Source organism: Manis javanica, chromosome 13 (genome assembly GCF_040802235.1).
Source record: "Manis javanica isolate MJ-LG chromosome 13, MJ_LKY, whole genome shotgun sequence".
NCBI lineage: Eukaryota > Metazoa > Chordata > Mammalia > Pholidota > Manidae > Manis > Manis javanica.
In genome coordinates, this window is record NC_133168.1 from 66,366,712 (window position 1) to 66,389,674 (window position 22,963).

Below are 22,963 nucleotides of genomic sequence, written 5' to 3' on the forward strand. Positions count from 1 at the left end.
AACTCATTAACATCAGCAACAGTTTCTGCTATAAATCTGTGCTATACCACCCCACCTGGCTCCTCACCATTTCTTCATGATCTTGTTATTCACCTTAAGTGGATCCCCTAATAAATTCTCTGCAAGAGCTTTTCTAAACGATTTTCAAGCTCCTTTAGCCTGATTCCACACATACTCATGAGAGAGAAAACAATTTAAGAAGGAAAAACTCGTCTCAGAAGCATAAAGAACTCCAAGAGGTTTAGCATCTGGACAGGAATAACACAGACGTGTGTAGGGTTAACCTTTGCCATGTTGCTGGGAATCTGAAGAAGTGTGAATGAAACATCTACAAAACCGAATTTGTAGACTAACTCTCCCTAGGGAAGGGATGGCAAAGAGGGAAGTAGAGGAAAAACAACTCGGACACTTGTACTAGTAAACTAAACTTTAAAAGAATTATTCCATGGGCATATTCTTTTCCTTGTTTATTTTCCTTTCAGTTTCCCTGGCTTATAGGAAAGCCTTCTTTGCTCCAGATGTTCAGAACAAGGGGAAGGGATTTTGTTTATTTGTTGCTGGGATATTTTTGGTCCAGGCTTTTTGGGCAAAGAAGGATGTGTGTGTAACAGCCACGGGGCAGGCTCAGGGATTTTGGTGGGGGTCCAGGTGAAAGTGCCTCCTGCCTCCACTGGAGGAGAAAACTTTGGGGTCCTTTCTAGTGTCTGCCTCAAGGCTGAGCACTCACACTGACCTTTGCTTTTTAGACCCCTGACAAGGGTTCTGTCTTCTCTTGGGTGGAGGTGGGCTTCTGTGGGCACAGACTTCCAGATCCTTTTCTTTAGACCCACAGATCACAGAGATTCCAGATTCTCAAAGTGGCTGAGGCTACTTCCCTTTAATGTTACTAAAATATCATGCTTGTGTTACTGTAAGTCAAAGAACAAGAAGAGTACAACAAACACACTTTAGCCAACCACGGGCCATCAAGGTTTTATTCCCTCAAGGACCTGAATCTCCAAAGCTACAATTTTCTGTGCCTCCTGGATGTGTCTTGACTCTCATTCTGAGCATCTGCAGAAAGCAAAACCATCAAAAAAAGAAAAGCATCATTTTTACCTCCTTTAAAGAGAGACTTGCCTTTAACTTTATTTTCCACCAAGATGAGGCCCCTTCTTTTCCCTCCTTACAAAACGAAAACGTAGTTCATGGTAATCAGCTGGACCCACTTCAAAAATACCTGACACATTTCCCTGCCCATTTTTGTCTGATAAAAACAACTATAGGTGGAATCTTGAGAGCCAAGAAAACAAAGGTGTGCTACGAATAACCTAGCATCTAATTCGATTTTGCTCTTGCAATTACTTGACACAAACATGCCTTACAAAAACCTCTGAGACTAAAATAAACTTCTTTTTTTTTGGCCCTGTGCGTTTCTTCTTTAAATCATTCCGTGTATCCTCTCAGAGAAACCTCCCTACCTCCCTCCCCAGCCTAGAAAAACTCCAGAAGCAGCCACCGTGCCTGCTTTTGCCCAATGTAATGCTATTTCTCTGAAACTATCCGTAAGGCTGAGAAACCAAAGCCACGCTTCTGGACGTCCGCAACTGAAATAACTTCGGGGGGGTCTGGTCTCTAACTTGGCTGAGGAAGGCCCGGCAGGACCGCCTAGGCACATCTCCAGGTGCAGTCACCCAGCAGGTGCAAGGGCAGCTGGACCAAGCGGTCTGGTCCAGCCTCCTTTAGCGGCGCGCTTACCCAGCCGAGACGAGGCCCGGGCCGTGGCCGGGACGCCAGCTTCCTGTTCTTTCTGCCCGCCCTGCCGGATGCGACTGAAGCTGTAGCTGCTGTAGCCGCGGCGCGGCGCGAACTTGCAGACGCTGCGGCCGCGCGCGGTGCAGTTGAAGAGGTAGCAGCCCAGCGCGGGTCGCGGAGACAGCTCTACTACCGCCAGGGAGCAGCCCGGCTCGGAGCAGCAGGCCGCCACGCACTGCCGCCAGTCCCGCACGGCCGCCGGCGCCCGCAGGAAGCTGGCGCCGGCCGCGAGGGAGTCCTTGGTGCGGATGATGGCGTCGGGCATGGCGCTGTAGCCGCCGCCGCCCGCGCCCGGGCAGTCCTCCCTGGGGCCGCCGCCCGCGCGCAGCTCCAGCTCCAGCTCCTCCTGGGGCCGCTGCTGCTGCAGCTGCCGGCGGAACTCCTCCAGCAGCTGCTCCACGCCCGAGAGCTGCGCGTGCAGCTCGGACAGCGACGCGGACGGCGGTCCGGCCGCGCGGCCGCTCGGCAGCCACAGACAGAGCAACAGCAGGCCGCGCAGCGCCCGGTGCCGCGGAGGTCCCGTGTGTCCCGAGCCTGCGCTCTGCCGGGCGGCACACGCCATGGCGGCCGGCGGCTGAGGAAGCGAGCCGAGGCGGAGCCGCAGGTGGCGGGGAAGGCGGCGAGTGCCGGCGCTGAGGCCCTCCTGGGGCCTCAAAGCGCTGCCTGCCCGCGGCCGAACTGCGACTCCGAGGCCGCGGGCGCGCAGGCGCCAGCGGGGACCACGGCAGCGGGAGGCATATCGTGCCCGGCCTCGCGCCGTTCCTCGTCCTTCCCGAGGCTTTCGGCGCGGCAGCTCTTCGGCACAGCGAGGCGGCCTCCGGGCGCACGGGCACCCGGGGACGTGCATCCCGCCCGCCCAGGCCCCGCCCACCGCACCGCCCGCCCTGGGCCCGCCCACCGCACCGCCGGCCTTCTCCTCCGCCCGCTGTATCCGCTCGAAAGGCCCCGTGCGCTCCGAGGGAAGGGGAGGTGTTCTCGCCGCAAATCCTGGCAACCTCAGGGACTGCTCCGGAGAAGCGAAGTGAACTGCGGAACCACCAGACACCATCTTCGGTTCTTACCAACGGTGTCCCTGAGTGTTTCTACAGTGCGGTCCCAAGATGTTCCTGAATAGCGCAAGAGGGCAGTTCTGAAAAACGTAAAAGTCACATTCACTCAGGTTTGCATAAACAACTAGAAATTTGAAGGCACCCAATTACGAGAACCTGACAAGTTATTTCTATAGCATGTAGAGAGGCCTTCAGTGTAGATCACTTAAGATCTGGAGGAGTGGTGTTTTATTTATTTTTACTTGTTGAAATTTAGCAGATAATCTTTTTTTTAATGGTATAATTAACATATAATATATGTTAATTTCAGGTGTACAGCATAATGTTTTGAAGTTTGTATATATTGGGAAATGATCACCACATCCAATCTACTTAGTATCATCACAATACATAGTCACAAAAGTGAGCAGTGTTTCCCAGTTCAGTGGAGCCTCCATGGGAGAGTTGCCTGCCAGCGGCTTCTGCATCTTGTTTATTTCCGAGCCTGTTTCTATAAATAGAATCATAGAACACATATTCTTTCCGATGATATTTTTCTCTCAACATCCTCTCTCTGAGAATCACCTGTGTTTTGTATAGCAGTTTATTCTTTATGGATTTCTATTAATATAAATAAATATGTAAATGTATCACATTGTTTATCCTTTCTGCTTTGCCAGACTCCACAGGACATATTAATATGTTCACAGATCAGTTGATTCACATATCACTTCAACCTGTGGCCCTGTAACTCTGTGTTATGACATGTAGTCGATCAACACAGTCAACTTGTGGTTTCTGCTTAGCAATAATTTACCTGTACATGAAAGTGTGACCGCAAAAATATACCTCATTATGCCAAAATAAACATATTCCTAACTATTATTCCTCCCAACTGAATAAAAAGAATGCTAGATATACTCCAATTCCACCACGTGGAGGAAAGCAGGCTAGAAAGAGTGTCAGAGTAAAACAGGCAGTCCTAGCTGACTGTAGGCAAATACCTTTTCCAAAAATGACCAAGTCAACACATTGTATGGGCCTCTTCAAGGGCCATGGGAGGAGCTCATGCAAGAGAACCTCATTAGCTTCTTGGGAGACCCACCTCTGAGTAGAAGATCATATATTAGATTGGTAGTCAGGCTGTCACTAGTGTCAGTTTTAGCCACAAAGGGTTGGTCTAAGGTTGTTAATCTTCTCATTGTCTAGAGAGGAAGCAGCAGATAATGGAGGAGCTGTCACGGCCTTAGGAAGACCATGGAACTAACTCATGTTATCCTCAGACAAAAAGGACTGTTTACCTCAAAGTATGGGGGAATGCTGGGTAGATGGGGACCCCACCCCAGCCTTCTATCTTAGTTCCTGTCCCCACAGTAGTAGCTACTTGATCCCCTCCCCTCAGTCCACCTCTGTGCTGTCTATACCAGCCTCCACTACCCACAGCAGTCATCCCCAGCCTTCCTGGGGAGTGTGGGGGCTCAGCACCAAGACAGGGCATCGTTTCTCTGTTGAGATGGATCTGTGGACAAGGGCTTTGTTGAGACCCATGGCTCACCTCTCCCAAGTCCTTACCAGTCTTCATCCTTCCAAGAGCCAGAAGCTAGTCTGTTTCTCACCTTTCAATGGTACCTGATCGTGGGATCACAATGCAGCTATAAATTAAGTCTAAGCCGATCAGGATCACTAGAAACATCCATGCATTCGATGGATGAAGACTGGGTGCCATATGCAGTCTTTGATGGTGGTACTAAAGCAAACAAAAAGGCAAGATCCTGGTCAAAACTAAAAATATGCTTTTTTCAGCACCTACTTTCCCCAGGTAGCCCATGTAATCTCCTTATTTACAGACTCATTATGTGACAACTACTCGATCAGGTTCTGGGGTATAAAGAAGCAGAGGACAGTGTCCCATCTTCATGGAGCCCATATTCCTACTGAGGGAGACAGCTGAAGCCCCTCTGATCGCCTGCTGTTGGACGTGTTTACAGTGGGTGAGCCTGTTTGAGGATGATGTAATTGGGGGGTGCTTAATTCTGCCCAGGAAGTGGTGAAGGCTTCACACAAAGTGATGCTTGATTGGTTCAAGATAACCAGAACAGAGGGAGAAGAGAATCCTTGAAGCACAATGATGCATATAGATTTGGGGACCATCCAGCAGTCCATGGTGACTGGATCCTTGGTTTGGGGGAAGGGAGCCCCTGCACAAAGGGAGTGGGATGGGAAAGGAGGACAGTGGGAAATCCTATGGCAGCCACTGGCTCTCCAGACAAGAAGTCTACCAAAAAGCAGTCAGTCGGCCAATCCATCAACTTTTCAATAAGACACACACACACTTATATCCACACAGGGAAGACATGGACCTTTAAAGAGAACTAACACATCCTCCACAACCTGCTCAGTTACCGGTTTGCTCCAGAACTTTCTCCCAGTATTCTGTGGATTCCCTAAGTCAGTAGTTGCAGTCTGCTGTTGAGATCCTCCTGAAATACTCTGCCAGTCCTTGTTGTTCTCACACTCCTTGATCCCTCTGGCTCCAGGATTAATGGCTGTCTAGTTCATGTTCATCATGTCAAAGAGAAGGGATGTCTGTATGCTGATGTTGAACTGCCAGGATACACCAGTGCATTGTTCTGCTTCACACTGACAAGACAGCTTGACCTGGAGGCTGGGAGGACCTGCAGTCCCACACACACACACAGACACCACACTGGACTCTTGAAGCTCCATCATCAAGATTAGAGAGCAGTGCAGAAATATGACAGGTCAAAGAATATCAGGTAAGTGCAACAAATGGGGGAACACATAGCAAGGCCTGACTGTTTGGGTTCTTCTCGGAGTCCCTATGGCTTCTGTGAAAAGGGTGCTCCCTTCCTCTTGGTATAGAGGGAGCACTGGTCACAGGAGGGTTTTATGACCTGTTGTGGGGGAGAAGGTAGAGGAAGGTCAGAGTGACCTTTCTACTTCGCTGTTCTGTCAAACTCCTTCAGTTTACAATAGTCAATATATCAAGGTGACATATTTTAGGGGAGCATGTCCTGAACCCCATCGGACCCTCAATTCTCTCCTCTCCAGGCTCTCATGTCAGGTGCAATTGGAGAGGTTGCCAAAATGTTTTGGATTCAGTTAAGAAGAATGAATCTAGTAATCCAGTTAAGAGGAATGGTTTACAAATACACTTAATTTGGTTTAATGAAATATTATTTATTTGGTTCACAGTCACTTTCTGATGGGCCTTTAATATTCATCCTTCTTACCTGTAACTTATCTTGAATGTGCACAGAAGATGATCTGGAACAGAGACCCATTATAGTTATTCACTTAAAAGGAAACAGTGACTATGTGGCTCCCCAAACCCCAATTCTTACTCCCAGGATGATGTGACACAAGACAGGTCACATATCCTATGCATACAAATTTTGCTTGGTATTCTAGGGGAGGAAAAAGGGAAAACGATTTTTCTATTTATAAAGGGAAGAGGGTTGTATCCCCTTGGCCACCAACAAAGGTCTCTTTGGAACCATGATGGGTCCGAGTCCTCACTCCACCCCTTGGTATGTGAATACAGTCTCTCCAGCATCCAGTGCTTCCCCGCCTCCAACCAGAGTTTTCAGATATGGAGACCTCCAAGAATCAGGCTTCATACCCTCTGGGATGGAAATACCTACAGGGCAGGCCCTACTGTCCTCCTGGTACTTTAGGGCTTGGCCTAACGTCAGAATTCAGGTTATAATCTATAACCTTCTGGGAACAGAGCAATTAACTATATGATTGGCTGCATTTCTAATTCTCATAGCACTTAATAAGTAAAATGCTTCCAGGAGAAATCGAATCAAGCATTTCCTATCTTTATATTGTATATATTTCTGTGTCCCAGGAGGCTAGAGCTTCTTATAGGAGCCATAAGAGATCATGGCAGTTTTTTTTTACTGCAAGGTCATATGTAATGAAGTGATTACTAGCCTTTTAAGTGGGGGCCAGCTGCCTGCGGGGACTCTCTGGATGTCACACACAAAGGTCCAGAGCCGCAGTATGTGTCACAATGTTTACCTATCCTGTGGAACCTCCTGGAATTGGCAGTAGTGCAAGACAAACATGGTTTGAAAAGTATGGGGCTGAAACTAGTCCACTGGGAAGTTATTTTAACCATCAAAGGACTGTCTTTGAATCTCTCCTCACAGTCTAAAGGCATGCGTATTAGTTTCTAATGCTGGATGACAAAAACAACTTACATATCTGTCTAAACACACTCAATCATCGGTTCAGGATGTGCAGGTCAGAGTCTGGCACTACGCGGTTGGGTTCTCTGCTCAGGGTCTCACAGCTGCAGCTAAGGTATGGCTCTGGAGCAACTGGCTCCTAGAAAGATGATTCGAATAGGAGAGGCTTGCCAGTTCAGGTACTCCAAGAAATGAAATTTGGGGCTTTCTTCACCAACCCATGTGAATATATTTAGTAACATTTGGGCTTAGAAAAGCTCCACGTCAGCTCAGTCCCCACCAGAAAGCTGCTGGCTACAATCAACCTGCTCAAGGGGGTTATTTGTCCTTGTGAGGCTGCAGATACAAAGGGGCGAGGTGAGTCACTTCAGGGGCTGGACGGGTGTTTTTTGGGAAACACCTGCTGTGAGCGAAAGAGCTCAGCGTTCTCAGATGTGTTCCCACAAGGAGCAAAGTGCAGGGTCCCCACATTGGAGTAGCACATCAGCTGCTGATCTGACATGCCCTTGACAAGTCTCGGCACCCAGGGGTTCTTCTAGTGGTCATTCCTCTCCTCTAAAACTCAGTTACTCCCTCTAAGACATCCACAGCCTCCCTGCTCCCCTCTTCCCTATTAAGAAGGTATTTAAGTCTGATTTCTAAACTGAGAATTTAGAATCATTCATTTTCCCTGTGGATCTCCCATGTGACATAAAGTTTACATAGTTGGAACTTGTGTTTTTCTCTTTTTATTGTGTCTTTTATTACTAGGGTCTCAGCTACAAACTCAGAAGGGTAGAGAGAATGTTAGTTTCCACCCTACAATGTTAATATTAAGAAAAAATTGTCCTTTTCAAGGCAAGGGCTTTGTGTGTCTTAGGTGGTGGGGGCAAAAGAACATGCCCTGTACGTCTTGACCACAGGCCCCAGGATGTGTTCTGAAGTTCCTTGTTTGTGTCTCTATCGACTGCTGCACCCAGCCCAAGTCTGAGGCTTAGGCACTGAGGCAGGCCTGTTCCTGGGGGACTCGGGACACCTCTGATGACAGAATTTTTCCTGAGTACCTCTCAGGAACTTCTGGAACTCCACCTGGACTACATGGCTGTGTAGGATGCCACAATCTCACCTCTCATCCTGCTCTTCTTCACTTAGGGTTTGAACCGCCTGGGTGTGAATGGGCCTCCAGCCTACCCCCTAGCACAGAGGTTTTCCTCATGAAATTCCTGCATATGAATACCATCTTGGTTTTTGCTTCTTAGAGGACCAAGACTCCCTTGGATTTAGCAGCTGAAACTCTATGTCATTGTATTTCATGTTCCGATAAGAACTTACATTCAGTACTTCCTCTACTACATCAAAGGTGATAAGTTGCATTACTACATCAAAGGCCATTTGGGTCTTTACATTATTCTGTAATGTCAGCTCATTGAAAATTTTTTCCATTCTATGTAAGTAGAATTTGTAAGTAAATTTTTTCCCATTTGGGCAAAGCTGACAAATAAAATGCTTTGTCCAGCCATAGCTCCCTAAAAATAGATGTTGCATCAAAATTATCCATTTGTTAAATCTTGAAATAATTTCAAGTCTTTGGCAGTAATTCTGATGTTTTGTTTCAGTTAGCACAGCAATCCCTAAAACGGCATAAAGCACAGGCTCTGATCTGAAAGCTGGAGGCAGGTAATAATGGTACTGAGAAGCCAATGTTAGAACTTTTTCTGTAGACATGATCCTGAGTAAATGGCTCATTTTGCAAAGAAGATGGTCCTGAACTTCATGTATTTCCAGAGCACCACAAAGCTTGAGGTGGATGCTGTCTGTCTCCATGTGACTGAATAGCTCCTCCAAGCCCTTTGACCCTGCGGTCTCAGGCTCTTCTGAGCACCAGGTCCCACTTTAAGTTCCAACCCAACACCTGGACATTATGTGCCTTTTGATGTACTATAATAGGATATTAACAACACCAACTGGGAAGTCGTTTTGGCAAAATTATTGAACCTAAATCGAATGAAGCCTCTGGATTTAGCTGCTGGTTTATAGGAGAGTCAACAAAACAATATAAATAGGTACAGGGTTGCAATCAGCCAAGTTCAAAGTATGAAAATTGCACAGGACATCTGGTTTCTTCAATACATTAATTATGGAGGGGGAGGGGTAAGACAGAGGGGTGCATATAAATTACACAGGGCTGTCCAGATGCATTGTTAAGGAAAATACTGAAAAAAAGCCTGGACTGGATCACCAATGGAAAAAACCAAGCGGCACTCGGAGGTCTTGGGGTGTTGAGGCTTTATTTCACACCGGTGGGCTCAGAGGGGAGTAATCTCCCAAAAAGTCTGAGCCCCAAACAAAGGAAAAGGGAGCAATTTATACCTTTCTGCTTCCTTATCTGTAACATTCCTACATGCACAGCAAGCGGGCAGGCAAGGGGGAGGGAGTTTAGAGAGCGAACCTTGGGACCCGGTGCTCGGCAGCACGGGGAAACCAAGGGAGTGTATTTTTTGTTTGTTTGGCTTGAGGAGGGGGGTGAGGTGGAGGGGAGCCACCTCATAAATTACTGTCCTTGTAGTGCTGTTTATGTTGAGGAGGGAGGGGTGCGAGACAGAATGGAGTTACCCGCTAGGTTGCTGTCCTTGTAAATTTTCCCTATCATTCCCCCCTCTGATGCCCCTTCAAACACTTCATTTTAGGGGGCATCATCTCCTTGGCTTATGACAGGGTCATAGTGGCTCTGCATATACATGAGCTGTATGGAGGAAACACATTCCTCGATAAAGTTAATGAGCCAGTTAAATATACAGGGTTCCACTAATAGTTTAAGGAACAGCAGAATTGCTGGCCCAGCAAAGCCAGTTAGAAGAGTTGTTCGCCATGGATTCTATTCAAACCATCTCTGGAACTAAGACTTTTTATTTTCTAACATTTTATTCCTACGCTGGATGTTTTCTTTTACTTTGGCTAGATAGCTCCTAACTATGCCAGACTTATTTGCATAAAAACAACAATCTTCTTTAAGGGCTGTACATGAGCTTCCCTGGGACATGAACAGGAGGTAGCCAGGGAATCGATCTGATCTTGCAGCTGAATCATGGTGGTTTCAAGCTGCTCTAAATCTTGATCAGCTTCTTCTGTTAGGTCATCAAGCCCTAAGTCTCTTTATTAGAGCTGCTGTGTCTACTGCAGCTGATCCAGCTCTACTGAGCCCGACCAGAGCAGGGGTCAGTAAAGGGGCAGCTTGTTCTGCCTAGGAAATCTCACTGGGAAAAGGAGGTAGCTCCCTTTAGCCCACTATGCACTTTATAACTTTTGTACAATTAAACATTACAGAGAGGTGCTTTGGAAATGCAGGCTGAGACTTGGGTCCAGCTAGGAGAGACAGGCAAGCACAGTAAAACAACTTAATGATTACCCAATAGACAATAGAAAGGGCAACTTTTGTGAGGAATAGTCCAGTCCAGGGGTGCAACAGCACAGAGTCCAATGCCCAGAATAAAAGACACCACTCCGACAAGAGCTAGGATCTACAGCACACAGGTGTCTATTAGTCAGAGGGCAATCGTTGGATGCGGAGGCAGAGTGGATCTGGAGGTCTGGCTGGACCTCCTGCTGATGTGCTTCCTTGTCAGGATTGAAGGGTCCCCACCAGTAAGATGGCAAACTTCCGGCTTCTCTTCGGGGTCCTCAGTTCCCGCCGGCACCACCTGAAGCCCAATCACCTCTCGCCCCCCTCCCAATCCCAGCACCTAGCCAACAGCCACCAGCCCCGTAGAAGTGACACCTCAATCAATTCATGCCCCCTCCTATATAACCCAGCACCTTTCCCTAATAAAGCGGGATTCTCTGGTAAATTGCTGCTATGTGTCGCTCCTTTCCTTTCATTGGTGCCGAAACCCGGGAGACGGGACACCCCAACTGGGCCCCGTCTTCCCCCGACACCAGCAGCAGCTTGCCCTCGTCCTCTTTTTCCGGCGCTGGCTCATCACACTCACCACTCCTCTCTGGCCTTTAGGTAAGTTTTCCCCCCGGAGTGGGCCACTCTTCCCCGAGCTATCGCAGTGCCATTGACCGTGATCGTCCGGCAAGGCCCTGACGCTCGGGGATGAGGAGGGAACGCTCCCCGCCTCAGGCCTTCACGGCTGCGGCGGACCCTCAGGCCCCTCCTCCAAAAGCCATAAATCCCCGCCTCAAAGCCTTTACGGCTGCGGCAGACGCTCAGGCCCCTCCTCCGACAGTCAAACGCATTCACCATCCCTTCCATCAGTGCTGAAAGTTTTTAAGCAAAATTTCCCCGGGGTGGGCCACTCTTCCCCGAGCTATCGCAGTGCCATTGACGGTGATCGTCCGGCAAGGCCCTGACGCTCGGGGATGAGGAGGGAACTCTCCCCACCTCAGGCCTTCACGGCTGCAGCGGACCCTCAGGCCCCTCCCCAAACAGCCATAAATCCCCGCCTCAAGCCTTTACGGCTGCGGCAGACGCTCAGGCCCCTCCTCCGACAGTCATAAATCCCCGCCTCAGGCCTTCACGGCTGCGGCTGACTCTCAGGCACCCCCCTCCAACAGCCATAAACGAGGTGACTCCTTTGTAGATGAGAACGCTCCCTTTTCCCCCCCTCCTCCTTCTGTTCCGTCCGCCGAAAACGCCTAGCGCTAGGTACCTCGAGACTCCGGCACTCTGCCTTCTTAGGGAAGTCTGGGTGACGACCCACACTTTCCAAGAAATTCCGACTCGTATACGAGTTTCCGCAGACCACCAAGGATCATCGGGGACGCCCTTTGTCTCCTTGTGGTCTGCTTCCAGTCCGAGGATCTCCGTTCGTCTTCCCCTGTCTGTCTCCTTCTCTGTCCTTTAGCCATGGGAGCCTCCTCATCCCTCCCTGAAAGTTCACCTCTTGAATGCCTGCTTAAGCATCTGGCTACCCTCTCCCTGATGCCTGATATAAAACCAAAACTTCTCCGTAAATATTGCTCCCAAGATTGGCCGACATACCCCCTAGACAATAAAAACCAATGGCCTGCAGGGGGAACTCTTGATCCTAACATCACTCGCGATCTTTTTAACTACTGCCAGCGCCTGAAAAAATGGAAGGAGATTCCCTATATCGAAGCTTTCCACCTCCTCCTCTCCCCGCCCCCTCCCAAGTTCTCCTAGCCTGCAAGCCGCCGCCCCCCGCAGAAGCCTCCCGTTCACTCCCTTCCCCTTCTTCTCCTACAACAGCCCTTCTCCCTTCCTCCCCAACCATCTCCTCCTCCATCTCACCTCCTCACCTTCATTCCCTGCAGATTAAGCCTGAGCCTTTCAGCCCCCCTTTAACTAAGTCCCAGGGGCCTCCTCCGTCTTTGCCCTCATCACCTGTTTCTCCCCTGTTAGGGACCGCCTTTGTCTTCTCACATGTTTGTAGAGAGAATGGGAAAGCACCTCCCCCCATGTCTGAACGCAGCATGGGAAAGCACAAGCTAGAGAACAACCGGTGCAGTCCTTAGAAGTTATCTGTCCACAAAAACATATCTTGCCAAGACTCCTCACTCTGAAAATAGGGAGACCTTGAAGATGTGTAGAAACACCGCCCCTGCTTCTAGCTATGCGCTTCCCCCACTTGCCGATGTGGCAGGAATAGAAAACAACGCATTCCATAAGCAATTAACTGGAGCCCTGCTGTAGCTCAGTAGAGCATGGGACTCTTAATTCAGAGTCATGAGTTCAAGCCCAACTAGAGCGGCAGAAGTAAGCAGTTGGGCTGCTAGCTGGCGACATGTGGGTCCGATTCTATCTTTCTTTATTTTCTTTGCCCCCCTTCTGCACTTCAGGACCTGCTCAACTAGGCACGGCTAGACCGCGTCACTCCCCCACAGACTGAGCCAGAACCCTTCAGTCCCCCTCAGACTCAGTCCCGAGAGCCTCCCAAAATTATCGCCCCCCTCCGGGAGGTAGCAGGATCCAAAGGCAGCGTGCGCATTCACATCCCTTTCTCCTTAAGAGATTTAGCCCAACTAGAGAAACGCCTAAGTTCCTTTTCCACTGATCCCATGACATATATCAGGGAGTTTCAATACACCCTCCAGTCTTACAGCCTCACACATCATGACATTTTCATGCTCCTGGCCAATACTCTCCTCCCTGAAGAGCGTAGACGAGTTTAGGACTTCGCCCAAATGCAGGCTACTGAAACCCACAGGACTGACCCCACCTGTCCCCCTGGCCCCACTGCTGTCCCCGAACAAGACCCACACTGAGATTATAACACCGCCATGAGTCTCTGCTCTCGAGATATTTTTGCCTCCTGCTTAATAGCAGGTCTGAAAAAGGGCAGCTTGTAAAGTAGTCAATTTTCAAAAGCTCCAAGACATAATTCAAAAGAGAGATGAAATCCCTCCGAGTTCTTAGACAGACTCACTCAAGCCCTATTACAGTATACCAGCCTGGACCCAGAAACACCTGAAAGAAGACATGTCCTTATGACATACTTCCTAGCTCAAGGCTACCCCGACATTAAAGCTAAACTCAAAAAGTTAGAACAGGGCCCCGCTACCCCACAGACTGAGATCCTAACAGTGGCCTTTAAAGTCTTCCATAAGCGGGAGGAGGAGAAAGAATGCCATAAACAAAAGGCTGATCAGGCCAATTTCCAGATGTTGGCCCAGCTGATAAAACCACAACCTGGGCGCCCCTCTACAAACAAGCCCCCCAAGAGCTTGTTTCAAGTGCAGAAAAGAGGGACATTGGTCAAGGGCGTGCCCCTCCCCCAGATCTCCTACCACCCCATGCCCCAGATGCCACAAAAAGGGCCACTGGGGGTCTGATTGCCCAACCACCCGAAGGGGAGGCTGGACGAACAACCCCCATCCTAAGCCCGCCGTAGTGGGGCTGGCAGAAGAAGATTGATGGGGCCCGGGGGCTTCTCACCCGACCATTTCCATCACCAAACAGGAGCCCAGGGTTACTTTAACAGTAGACGGTCACCCCATCTCCTTCCTCCTAGATACAGGAGCCACCTTCTCAGTCTTGTGAGAATACCGGGGCCCTACCACGCCAGCCATTACTCCTATAGTCAGAGTAGGAGGTAAACAGATTTTCCCATTAAACCCCTCACCCACCCTTTTATGCACAATCCAAGACAATCCCATACCTTTCTCCCACTCCTTCCTGGTTATGCCCCAGTGTCCCATCCCTTTACTTGGACGAGACATCCTTTCCCTCCTCCACGTTTCCATAACTATATCCACTCCCACAGCCCCCAGTACTCCCTTTCTGATGGCCCTCATAGCCGACGACCCCCCTCTACCCAATGAAAGCTCCGGTTCTGCCCTCATACACCCTGTAAATCCCAAAGTTTGGGACATTACAAGCCCCTCCGTGGCCCTATGTCCCCCTGCCTCTATCAAATTATGTGACCCCTCTCAGTATATCTGTCAGGCCCAATACCCCCTAACCACTTCGGCCCTCATAGGCCTCCAACCCATCATTCAAGCAGACCCACTCACTCCCCATTTAATACCCCCATATTAGCTGTTAAAAAAACCAACGGATCTTGCTGCCTTGTCCAAGACCTTCGCCTCATCAACATAGCCATTGTCCCTATCCATCCCTTAGTTCCAAATCCATACAGCCTCAGCATCCCACTTCTCAGTCCTAGATCTCAAAGACCCATTTTTCTATCCCTCTAGACCCCTGCTCCCAAGATTTTTTCATCTTCACCTGGACGGACCCATACACAAGACATTCTAAACAACTCACTTGGTCAGTTTTGCCACAAAGCTTCCGAGATAGTCCCCATATTTTTAGACAGGTCCTAGCTCAGGACCTCAAACAGTTTCATCATGATCACTCCAAGTCCACCTTATAATACATAGACAATCTTCTACTCTGCAGTCTCTCGTGGGAACAGTCTCAACTTGACACTGCCTCCCTACTTAACCTTCTAGCTTCCAGAAGTTACCGAGTATCCCCCGTCAAAGCTCAAATCTCTTCCCCTCCTGTCACTTACCTCAGATTCCTTCTATCTCAACAAAGAAAGTCCATTACCTTAGACAGAAAATGGCTCCTCTCTGACCTGCCCATTCCCAAAACCAAGACAAAAATCCTTTCCTTTCTAGGCCCTTTCTAAGCCTAGCTAGATATTTTAGAACGTAGATCCCTAACTTCTCCCTGCACCCTGTTGGCAAGACCCCTATACAACCTCAGCAAGAGCCCCCCTAAAAAACCATTATCCTCCTCACCCCGACACTCCTTCATTAAGCTCCGTCAAGCCCTTGTAGAAGCCCCAGCTCTCCATCTTCCTGATTTGTCGAAGCCCTTCTCATTATACATTCATGAGAGGTCCAGTCAAGCTCTAGGAGTCCTAGGCCAATATGCTTTGCCCCAGTAGCTTATATCTCCAAGCAATTAGACCCCACAGTTCAGGGATGGGTCCCCTGCCTACAAGCATTAGCCGCTAGACAGCTCTTGCAGGAAGAAGCTCATAAACTGACATTCAGGGCGCCCCTTACCATTCTGTCCCCACATCACCTAAAAGATCTCTTAACCTACAAAAGTTTACAGACTCTCCCTCCCTCCAGACTCCTGACCTTACTGTCCTCTTTCCTCCAAAATCCCGTTCACCCCCTTTGCCATCCATACCCGAATCATGACTTTTTCCTCCTTTACTGCTCTCTCGCTTTTTTTCCTCATTCCTATTGTCATCCCCACCACCCCAGCCTCCTTTGTATGGCGACTCAAAGTCAGACAGACTTACACACAGCATCAAACAAAAGTTACTGCCCTCATTGCCACACCAGACTTCCCTCTGAAAAGCTGCTCTGAGCCTTTATACCTCCACTTTCCTCCCTCCACTGAAGTGTTCACTAGCAGCTACCCTTATTCTCCCTGCCTCTGCTTCCTCTATGACCAAAAACAAGCCTATTGCAGGCGATGGCCAGATACCTACAGGAGATGTCCCTACTAGTCTTGCACAATTCACTACATAGGTAACTTCCAGTACCCACAGTATTACTCCTCCAACCGTTTCATGAAATATCCCAACGGCTCATTCTCCTTATCAATCCCAGATCCCTGGGACTCTCCATGGGCTGCCAGAGTCACAGCCTCAGTTTACTACGGGGGGTCCTCAACCCTCCACAGTACCCTTCATATCTCTCGAAAGTATGTTCCCTCTCATTCCCAGATCTCTCAAGTTGCATCAGATAGCAGACATTCTGAAAAAGTCATTATCCAAACTCTTGACGGTGCCTCTTCATCTTCTTATCCCCACCCCTCTTCCCATTTCTCCTACTCTTCATTACAGCTCATTCAGGACACCACCATCTTTCTCAACCACACCCTTAACACAGCCAATTGTTTCTTGTGCGCATCACTACAGCGCCCACTGCTGGCCGCCGTGCCCCTTAATATTTCCAACTACTCCTTCCATGCAGAAAGACAACCCCTCTGCCCCCTGGCAGACATACCCCTATGGGAACAGGAATACGCAGATAATCTCACCATCCACACTGTGTAAGCCCAACTCCACCCCCCTCCAGCGCACTTCACTGCCTCTCTATCTACACCCCTACCTCCGGCTCTAAGACTTTTATGCAACCGGGACACTTCTTTTAGTGTAATGGCAGTCTTTTCAACTCACTGCCGTTCAACTCCGATACACCCTGCATTCTCGTCACCCTAATCCCACAGTTAACACTTTACAGCATGGCAGAATTCCTTGAGCTCCAACCTCCCTTGCCCTCACGCACAAAAAGAGCTGCTTTCCTTCCCATCATGGTCAGTAGCTCTTTGATCACCTCAGCCATTGGGGCAGGGTTTTCGGGAGAAGCCTTGGGTCACTCCCTATAGGCAGTTAGAGATCTCAACGCCAAACTTGAGGGAGCCCTGACATCCACTGCCGATTCTCTAACCTCTCTCCAAAGACAGGTCACTTCGCTAGCTAAAGTCACCCTTCAAAACCGGCGGGCCCTAGATCTGCTTACAGCCGAGAAGGGTGGCACCTGCGTCTTCCTCTGGGAAGAGTGCTGCTATTACATCAACGAATCCGGCATTGTAGAAACTGACATTACCAAACTCACCGACCTTGCCTCCAGTCTCCACTCTGCTTCCAATTCCAACCCATTCTCGTCAATACTAACAAACCCCCTCCTCACCTGGCTCTGGCCCATTGCAGGCCCCATAATAATCATTCTTCTCACCTGTCTCTTCTTACCCTGTATAATAAAGTTCATCAAATCCCAAGTCAGAAAAATCTCTAATCAAGCTTTCAACCAGCTTTTACTCAGGAACTACCAGCTTCTGGCCACAGAAGATCCCTCACCCTCACGTGACCTCCTCACCACACGCTGAGATGGACCCCTCTCTCCACTGGAAACTGTTCCTGGAAACAATAGCCGCAGACACCTGGCTCCTGACACCCATATCCTCTTGGCCAACCTATGGTTACAGGGAACCTTCATTAATTTCCAAACCTGAAGAAGTCCACATCTACTCGTCCTTACTGCGGGGAGTCCTATCAACCCTTTCCTCCCAATCCTCAAGCCCTCACTCCCTTCTCCGCCCCTGTTCAGCAGGAAGCATCCAGAGAGAAAGCAACGTCCACAAACCCATAGAGGAGAAAGGGGGGAATGAAGGGTCCCCACCAGTAAGATGGCAAACTTCCGGCTTCTCTTCGGGGTCCTCAGTTCCCGCCGGCGCCACCTGAAGCCCAATCACCTCTCGCCCCCCTCCCAATCCCAGCACCTAGCCAACAGCCACCAGCCCCGTAGAAGTGACACCTCAATCAATTCATGCCCCCTCCTATATAACCCAGCACCTTTCCCTAATAAAGCGGAACTCTCCGGTGAATTGCTGCTATGTGTCGCTCCTTTCCTTTCAAGGATGACAGGCTTTTTTCACTCTGGAATGACGGACTCTTGGAGTGATGCCTGCAACCTTGAGGGCAGTAGGAGTAGTTAGAAAAATAATGTGGGGCCAGCTACCGAGGTTTGAGGGGGTCTTCTTTCCAATCTTTAACTCAGACTGAGTCCCTAGCCTGGAAGGAATGTACTGAGGCTCTTTTGAGGGTGTAGTTCATTCACTCTACTTTCCCTGAACTCTGTGGCCTGTATGCAGTGTGAAGTTTCTAGGTAATATTGAGGAATTTAGTTAACATTTGCACTACATCTGCTACAAAGTCAGACTCATTGTCACAGGATTGTGGATGGTAGGCCAAACCAGGGCACAATTTCTCTCAGTAGGACTTTGGCTACTTCCCGGCCCCCTTCTGTTTTGGTTGGGAAGGCTTCAACCCAGTCAGAGTACGTACACACTATTACTGGGAGGTATCTGAGTCCCCTGCTTGACTGGACATCCGTGAAGTCTATCTCAAGGTCTTCAAAGGGGGCAACTCCCATTCTCTGGACACCAGGTGGGAGTCGTGGTGCAGACCGAGTATTATTTCTGGCACAAGTTACACACGGTCTACTCACTGCTCAGCATAGTGCTGGCAACTGGCTGATGTAGTATTGCTTTTGAGGAGGGCCTTCAGGGCAGTTTTCCCAGGTGGGTGAGCTGGTGGTATTTGCTGACTAGTTGCCTCCCGGTTGCAGTCGGGACAAAGATATACGTCTGTCTGGCAACATCCACCATCCGTTGTCAGTTAAAGTGGCTCCAGTCTTTCTCCTTTTCAGTGTACCTGGGTGGAGGGGCCTCTACCAGGGTGTTAGGGCCACAGTGAGGGAAGGAGCTCGCCCTGCATCCTTACTGGCTGCTGCTTTGGCAGCTTCATCTGCCATCCCATTTTCCTGTGCTGTATGGTTGTTTTCTTTTTGATGTTCTTTGCAATGCAGAATTGCTACCTTTATTATGTAGCAAAGAGATTGAAGGGCCTTTTCATACCTGGTAGGCCTAGGGCTGGTGCCTGTTCTGAAGCAGTTTTTATTTCCAGGAAGGTGGCTCTTGCCTCTTTTGTCCAGGCAGGGGCTTTCAGTCTGGCCCCCCAGGAGGTTTCAGAGGGGCCTTGCCATTGCTGAGAATCTGGGAATCCAGATTTTTGCAGAACCTGGCAGCCCCTAGGAACTTTCGCATGCCCCCCTTGTCCTGGGCTGGGGCAAGGAGTTAATGACCTTTTTCTTCTCTGGCCTTGGTGCCCTTTCTCCCTGGTTGAGGAGGAAGCCTGAGTACTGGACTTGCTGTTGCAGATTTGTGCCTTTTTTTATGAGGCTCAGTATCCTGAGTCTGACAGGAGTTGCAGGAGGGCCTTTGTGCCTTTTGCACAATTTTCCTGGGTGTCACTGGCAAGGAGGAGGTCATCTACCTACCGCAGGAGGGCTCAGCATGTGGCATCTCTCGGAAAGCTGGCAAGGTCTGCAGCCAATGCCTCTCTAAAGAGGGTGGGTGAGTTCTTGAACTCTTATGGAAGCTGCACCCATGTTAACTGCATCTGCGCCCTTATCCAGTTCAGTCCATTCAAAGGCAAATAAGAGCTGGCTTTGGGGGGCCAGCCAGAGACGGAGAAAGGCATCTTTATGTCTGTGTGAGTGAACTATTTGGCAGACTCTGGGATCTGGCTGAGATTGGTGTGTGGGTTTGGGAACACTGGATGTAAAGAAACAGTCACTCTATTAATGGCTCACAGGTCCTGAACAGGCTGGTGCCCTCCTCCTGGCCTTTTGACTGGCAGAAGCAGAGTGTTCCAGGGCGACTGACACTCGATTAGAATGCCTGCCTCTCTGAGTCTGATCAGGCGTTCCTGGATGCCTGCTCTCGCCTCTTGTGACAGGGGAGACTGCCGCTGTCTTTGTGGCTCCAAGTGTAAGAATATAGTAATTTATCCTCCATTTACTCCATGGTCTCAAGCACATAAGCCAGTGAGAATCATGCCTGGGCCTGCCCCACCTTATCTCTAAACATCCGACCCTCCCCAAGGCAACAGGCCAAGTGGATCTACTACAGTAAAAGGCACAACTCCCTGCACCATGCTGCTGCTCTCTCTGCTCTCTCTGTCTCTCTGTCCCGCTGCTCTCTCTGCTCTCTCTGTCTCTCTCTCTCTGTCCCACTGCTCTCTCTGTCTCTCTGTCTCTCTGTCCCACTGCTCTCTCTGCTCTTTCTGTCTCTCTGTCCCACTGCTTTCTCTGTCTCTCTGTCTCTCTGTCCCACTGCTCTCTCTGCTCTCTCTCTCTCTCTGTCTCTCTGTCTCTCTCAGGGCAGCTGCCAGGAGACTTGCCTTTTTCTTTATTTTTCTTTTTGCCTCTCTGTCGGCCTGAACTTCTCTGTTTAGATATATTTTGTTGGCAATTTCAGTCATCTCAGTGAAGCACTCAAGCTTTTGGAGCTTTCATCTGATGTCTGGGGCAGCTTGGGCTACAAATGAGGTGTTTACTATCTGCTGGCTTCTTGGTGACTCAGGGTCAAATGGGGTATAGATGCGATAAGCTTCACACAGTCTCTCATAATAGTTCCCAGGAGACTCTCCTGGTTGTTGAGTGACTGAAGAAACTTTACTCATGTTTATAGGCTTTTTGGACCTGGCTTTGATCCCCTGTAGGAGGGCGTCCTGATATTGGTGGATATGCTGCTGTCTCTCTGGGGTGGTGAAGTCCCACTTGGGGAGCTCCTCAGGACAACAATTTCAGCCCATGTCCCTCGATTGAGGACCCCGGCTGATGCATGCTCTTCCAGGTATTGGCAGGCTCCTTTTATAATTCACCTCCTCTCCTCTGTGTTGAACAGGGTGAGGAGAAGCTGTTGGCAGTCTTCCCAGGTCGGCCGATGGGTTTGGAAGAGGGATTCTATTAGATCAACCAAGGCTTAGGGCTTCTCTGAGTACGATGATGGGGTGTTGTGTTTCCAATTAAGTAGGTCAGTCGTGGAGAAGGGTTGGTAGTAAAGCACGGACCAGCCTGACTGGGTGGTCCCATCCTCATCACGCCACTCAGGCTCCCGTGTCTCTTGCACTGGCATCTGAAAAGCACCTGCTCCTGGCCTAGGGCACAGTCTAGCTGCTGGTCCAGAAGGGAGTGGGTCCGCTGGTTCTGCAGGTGGTGGGGAGGCCGACAGCAGTGGGGTGTCTGGGACCGGGGTCCTGGGTGCTGACGGCCTTGGAGGCACATAAGGTGGGGGCAATATTAGCTCTTCCTCTGGGTCTCCAGCAAAAATTTGCGGAAGCTCAGGCCTCTGATTATTCTTCACAGGCTTCGTTGTTGAGGCAACTAAGACCCTACCCTGTCCCTGCCTGTTAAAAGCTTACCGCACCCAAGGGGGAAGAGTCCGGCCAATTTCTAACCAGAAATCAATGTATGGGAACTGGTCAGGATGATCTGGATTGCCAGTGACGACCCACCAGACCTGATGGACTGTTGGGACATCTAAAGACCCTTCCGGAGGCCACCCTACATTAAAGGTGGGCCATTCGGATTCACATAGGGCTTTCAACCTGCCAGGAGTTAATTTCACTCTGTAGTCTTCTGAAAATCCCTTCCTGAAATTTTTGATCATAGTGTCGAGGACTGTGGGTTTGCTGTGCCCTGACCCCATGACGTGTCTGTGGACGGTGCTGCAACAACAGACAAGGGAGGGGTGCCTCCTCTAGAGAGGAGACCAGTCAGATGCCCGTCCGTTCGTGCTCCTCACAGAGACTTTGGCCAGCCTTGGCTAAGGTACACCTGTATAAGTCCCAGGCCAGGTCAGCCGAACCTGAATCACCGATATGCCATGACAGCTGGCCACGAAAGTGGATGAGGGCCCATGTAGATTCCATAGCGCAGGCCATGAAATCACAGATTCAGTGCAGACTGAATGACTTCAGCTGCCCTGCACACTCAGTCACACACACACACACCCAGGCAGACCAGAGTTTAAACATTCCCCCCCTGGGAATGTCTACCTGTGAGACTTCTAATAAGTCTCCCAGGAGGTGATCAGGCTCCCCTTCCACCCCACTGGGTGGGACTGGCTGGGTCAGGTGCCCGGGGGCCTTACCAGATTCAACGTCAGAACCAGGTCCTCACATGCCAAGCCTCCTTGAGTCAGCGGGAACAGCGGAGCGGGACTGGCCCAGGGCGACCGGGTGGGAGATGGCTGAAAGGTAAGGCAGGGTGTGCCTTCTCCATTGCAATCTCCTGTTCCATCACCGCCCACCGTTGCCCCAAACCGGTGGCAACAAAGGGCCAGCGTGGTTGGGTTTCCCGGTCAGGGAACCAAATATTACGGAAAATACTGAAAAAAAAGCCTGGACTGGATCACCAATGGAAAAAACCAAGCGGCACTCGGAGGTCTTGGGGTGTTGAGGCTGTATTTCACACCGGAGGGCTCAGAGAGGAGTAATCTCCCAAAAAGTCTGAGCCCTGAACAAAGGAAAAGGGAGCAATTTATACCTTTCTGCTTCCTTATCTGTAACATTCCTACGTGCACAGCAGGTGAGCAGGCAAGGGGGAGGGAGTTTAGGGAGCGAACCTTGGGACCTGGTGCTCAGCAGCACGGGGAAACCAAAGGAGTGTTTTTTTTTTTGTTTGGATTGAGGAGGGGGGCGAGGTGGAGGGGAGCCACCTCATAAATTACTGTCCTTGTAGTGCTGTTTATGTTGAGGAGGGAGGGGTGCGAGACAGAGTGGAGTTACCCGCTAGGTTGCTGTCCTTGTAAATTTTCCCTATCAGTATGAGCCAAGATAGGGAGGTCAAAGCAAAGAAAGTGAGCACCTGTGAGAGACTTCTAATAAGTCTCCCAGGAGGTGATCAGGCTTCCCTTCCACCCCAGTGGGTGGGACTGGCTGGGTGAGGGCTGGATGAGAGAGAAGGTGCCTTCAGATCCCCAGCTTCCATGATAACACAAGGAAGCCTGGGAGGGCTGGGCTGGCAGAAGGAGGAGCCACCCTCCTGGGTCCCTGCATCCTTAGGTCCTGAATCTTAGCCCCTCCAACTGTCTGAGGTTCAGCAGGAATGGCAAATTCCAGACCATTGGGCGTGTGCACTGTTACCAGTTGCATACATTTGACA

At 49.9% G+C, this 22,963-nt stretch overlaps 1 protein-coding gene across 6 annotated transcripts in view; it reads right to left on the bottom strand.

Moving 5' to 3' along the window:
- The window catches only part of LRP11 (LDL receptor related protein 11), an 80,571-nt gene extending 77,256 nt beyond the window's left edge, over nucleotides 1–3,315 (bottom strand). For 3 of the 6 annotated variants that reach the window (XM_073219744.1, XM_073219745.1, XM_073219743.1), the window contains exon 1: nucleotides 1,738–3,308. In XM_073219744.1, coding sequence (XP_073075845.1) covers nucleotides 1,738–2,842 — 1,105 coding nt within the window. In that variant the 5' untranslated portion in view covers nucleotides 2,843–3,308. Of the gene's footprint in view, nucleotides 1–1,737 lie in introns of all 6 variants that reach the window. The other 3 variants (XM_073219742.1, XM_073219741.1, XM_073219746.1) reach the window with 3 other exon arrangements.
- Between the last annotated feature and the right edge of the window lie 19,648 nt (nucleotides 3,316–22,963).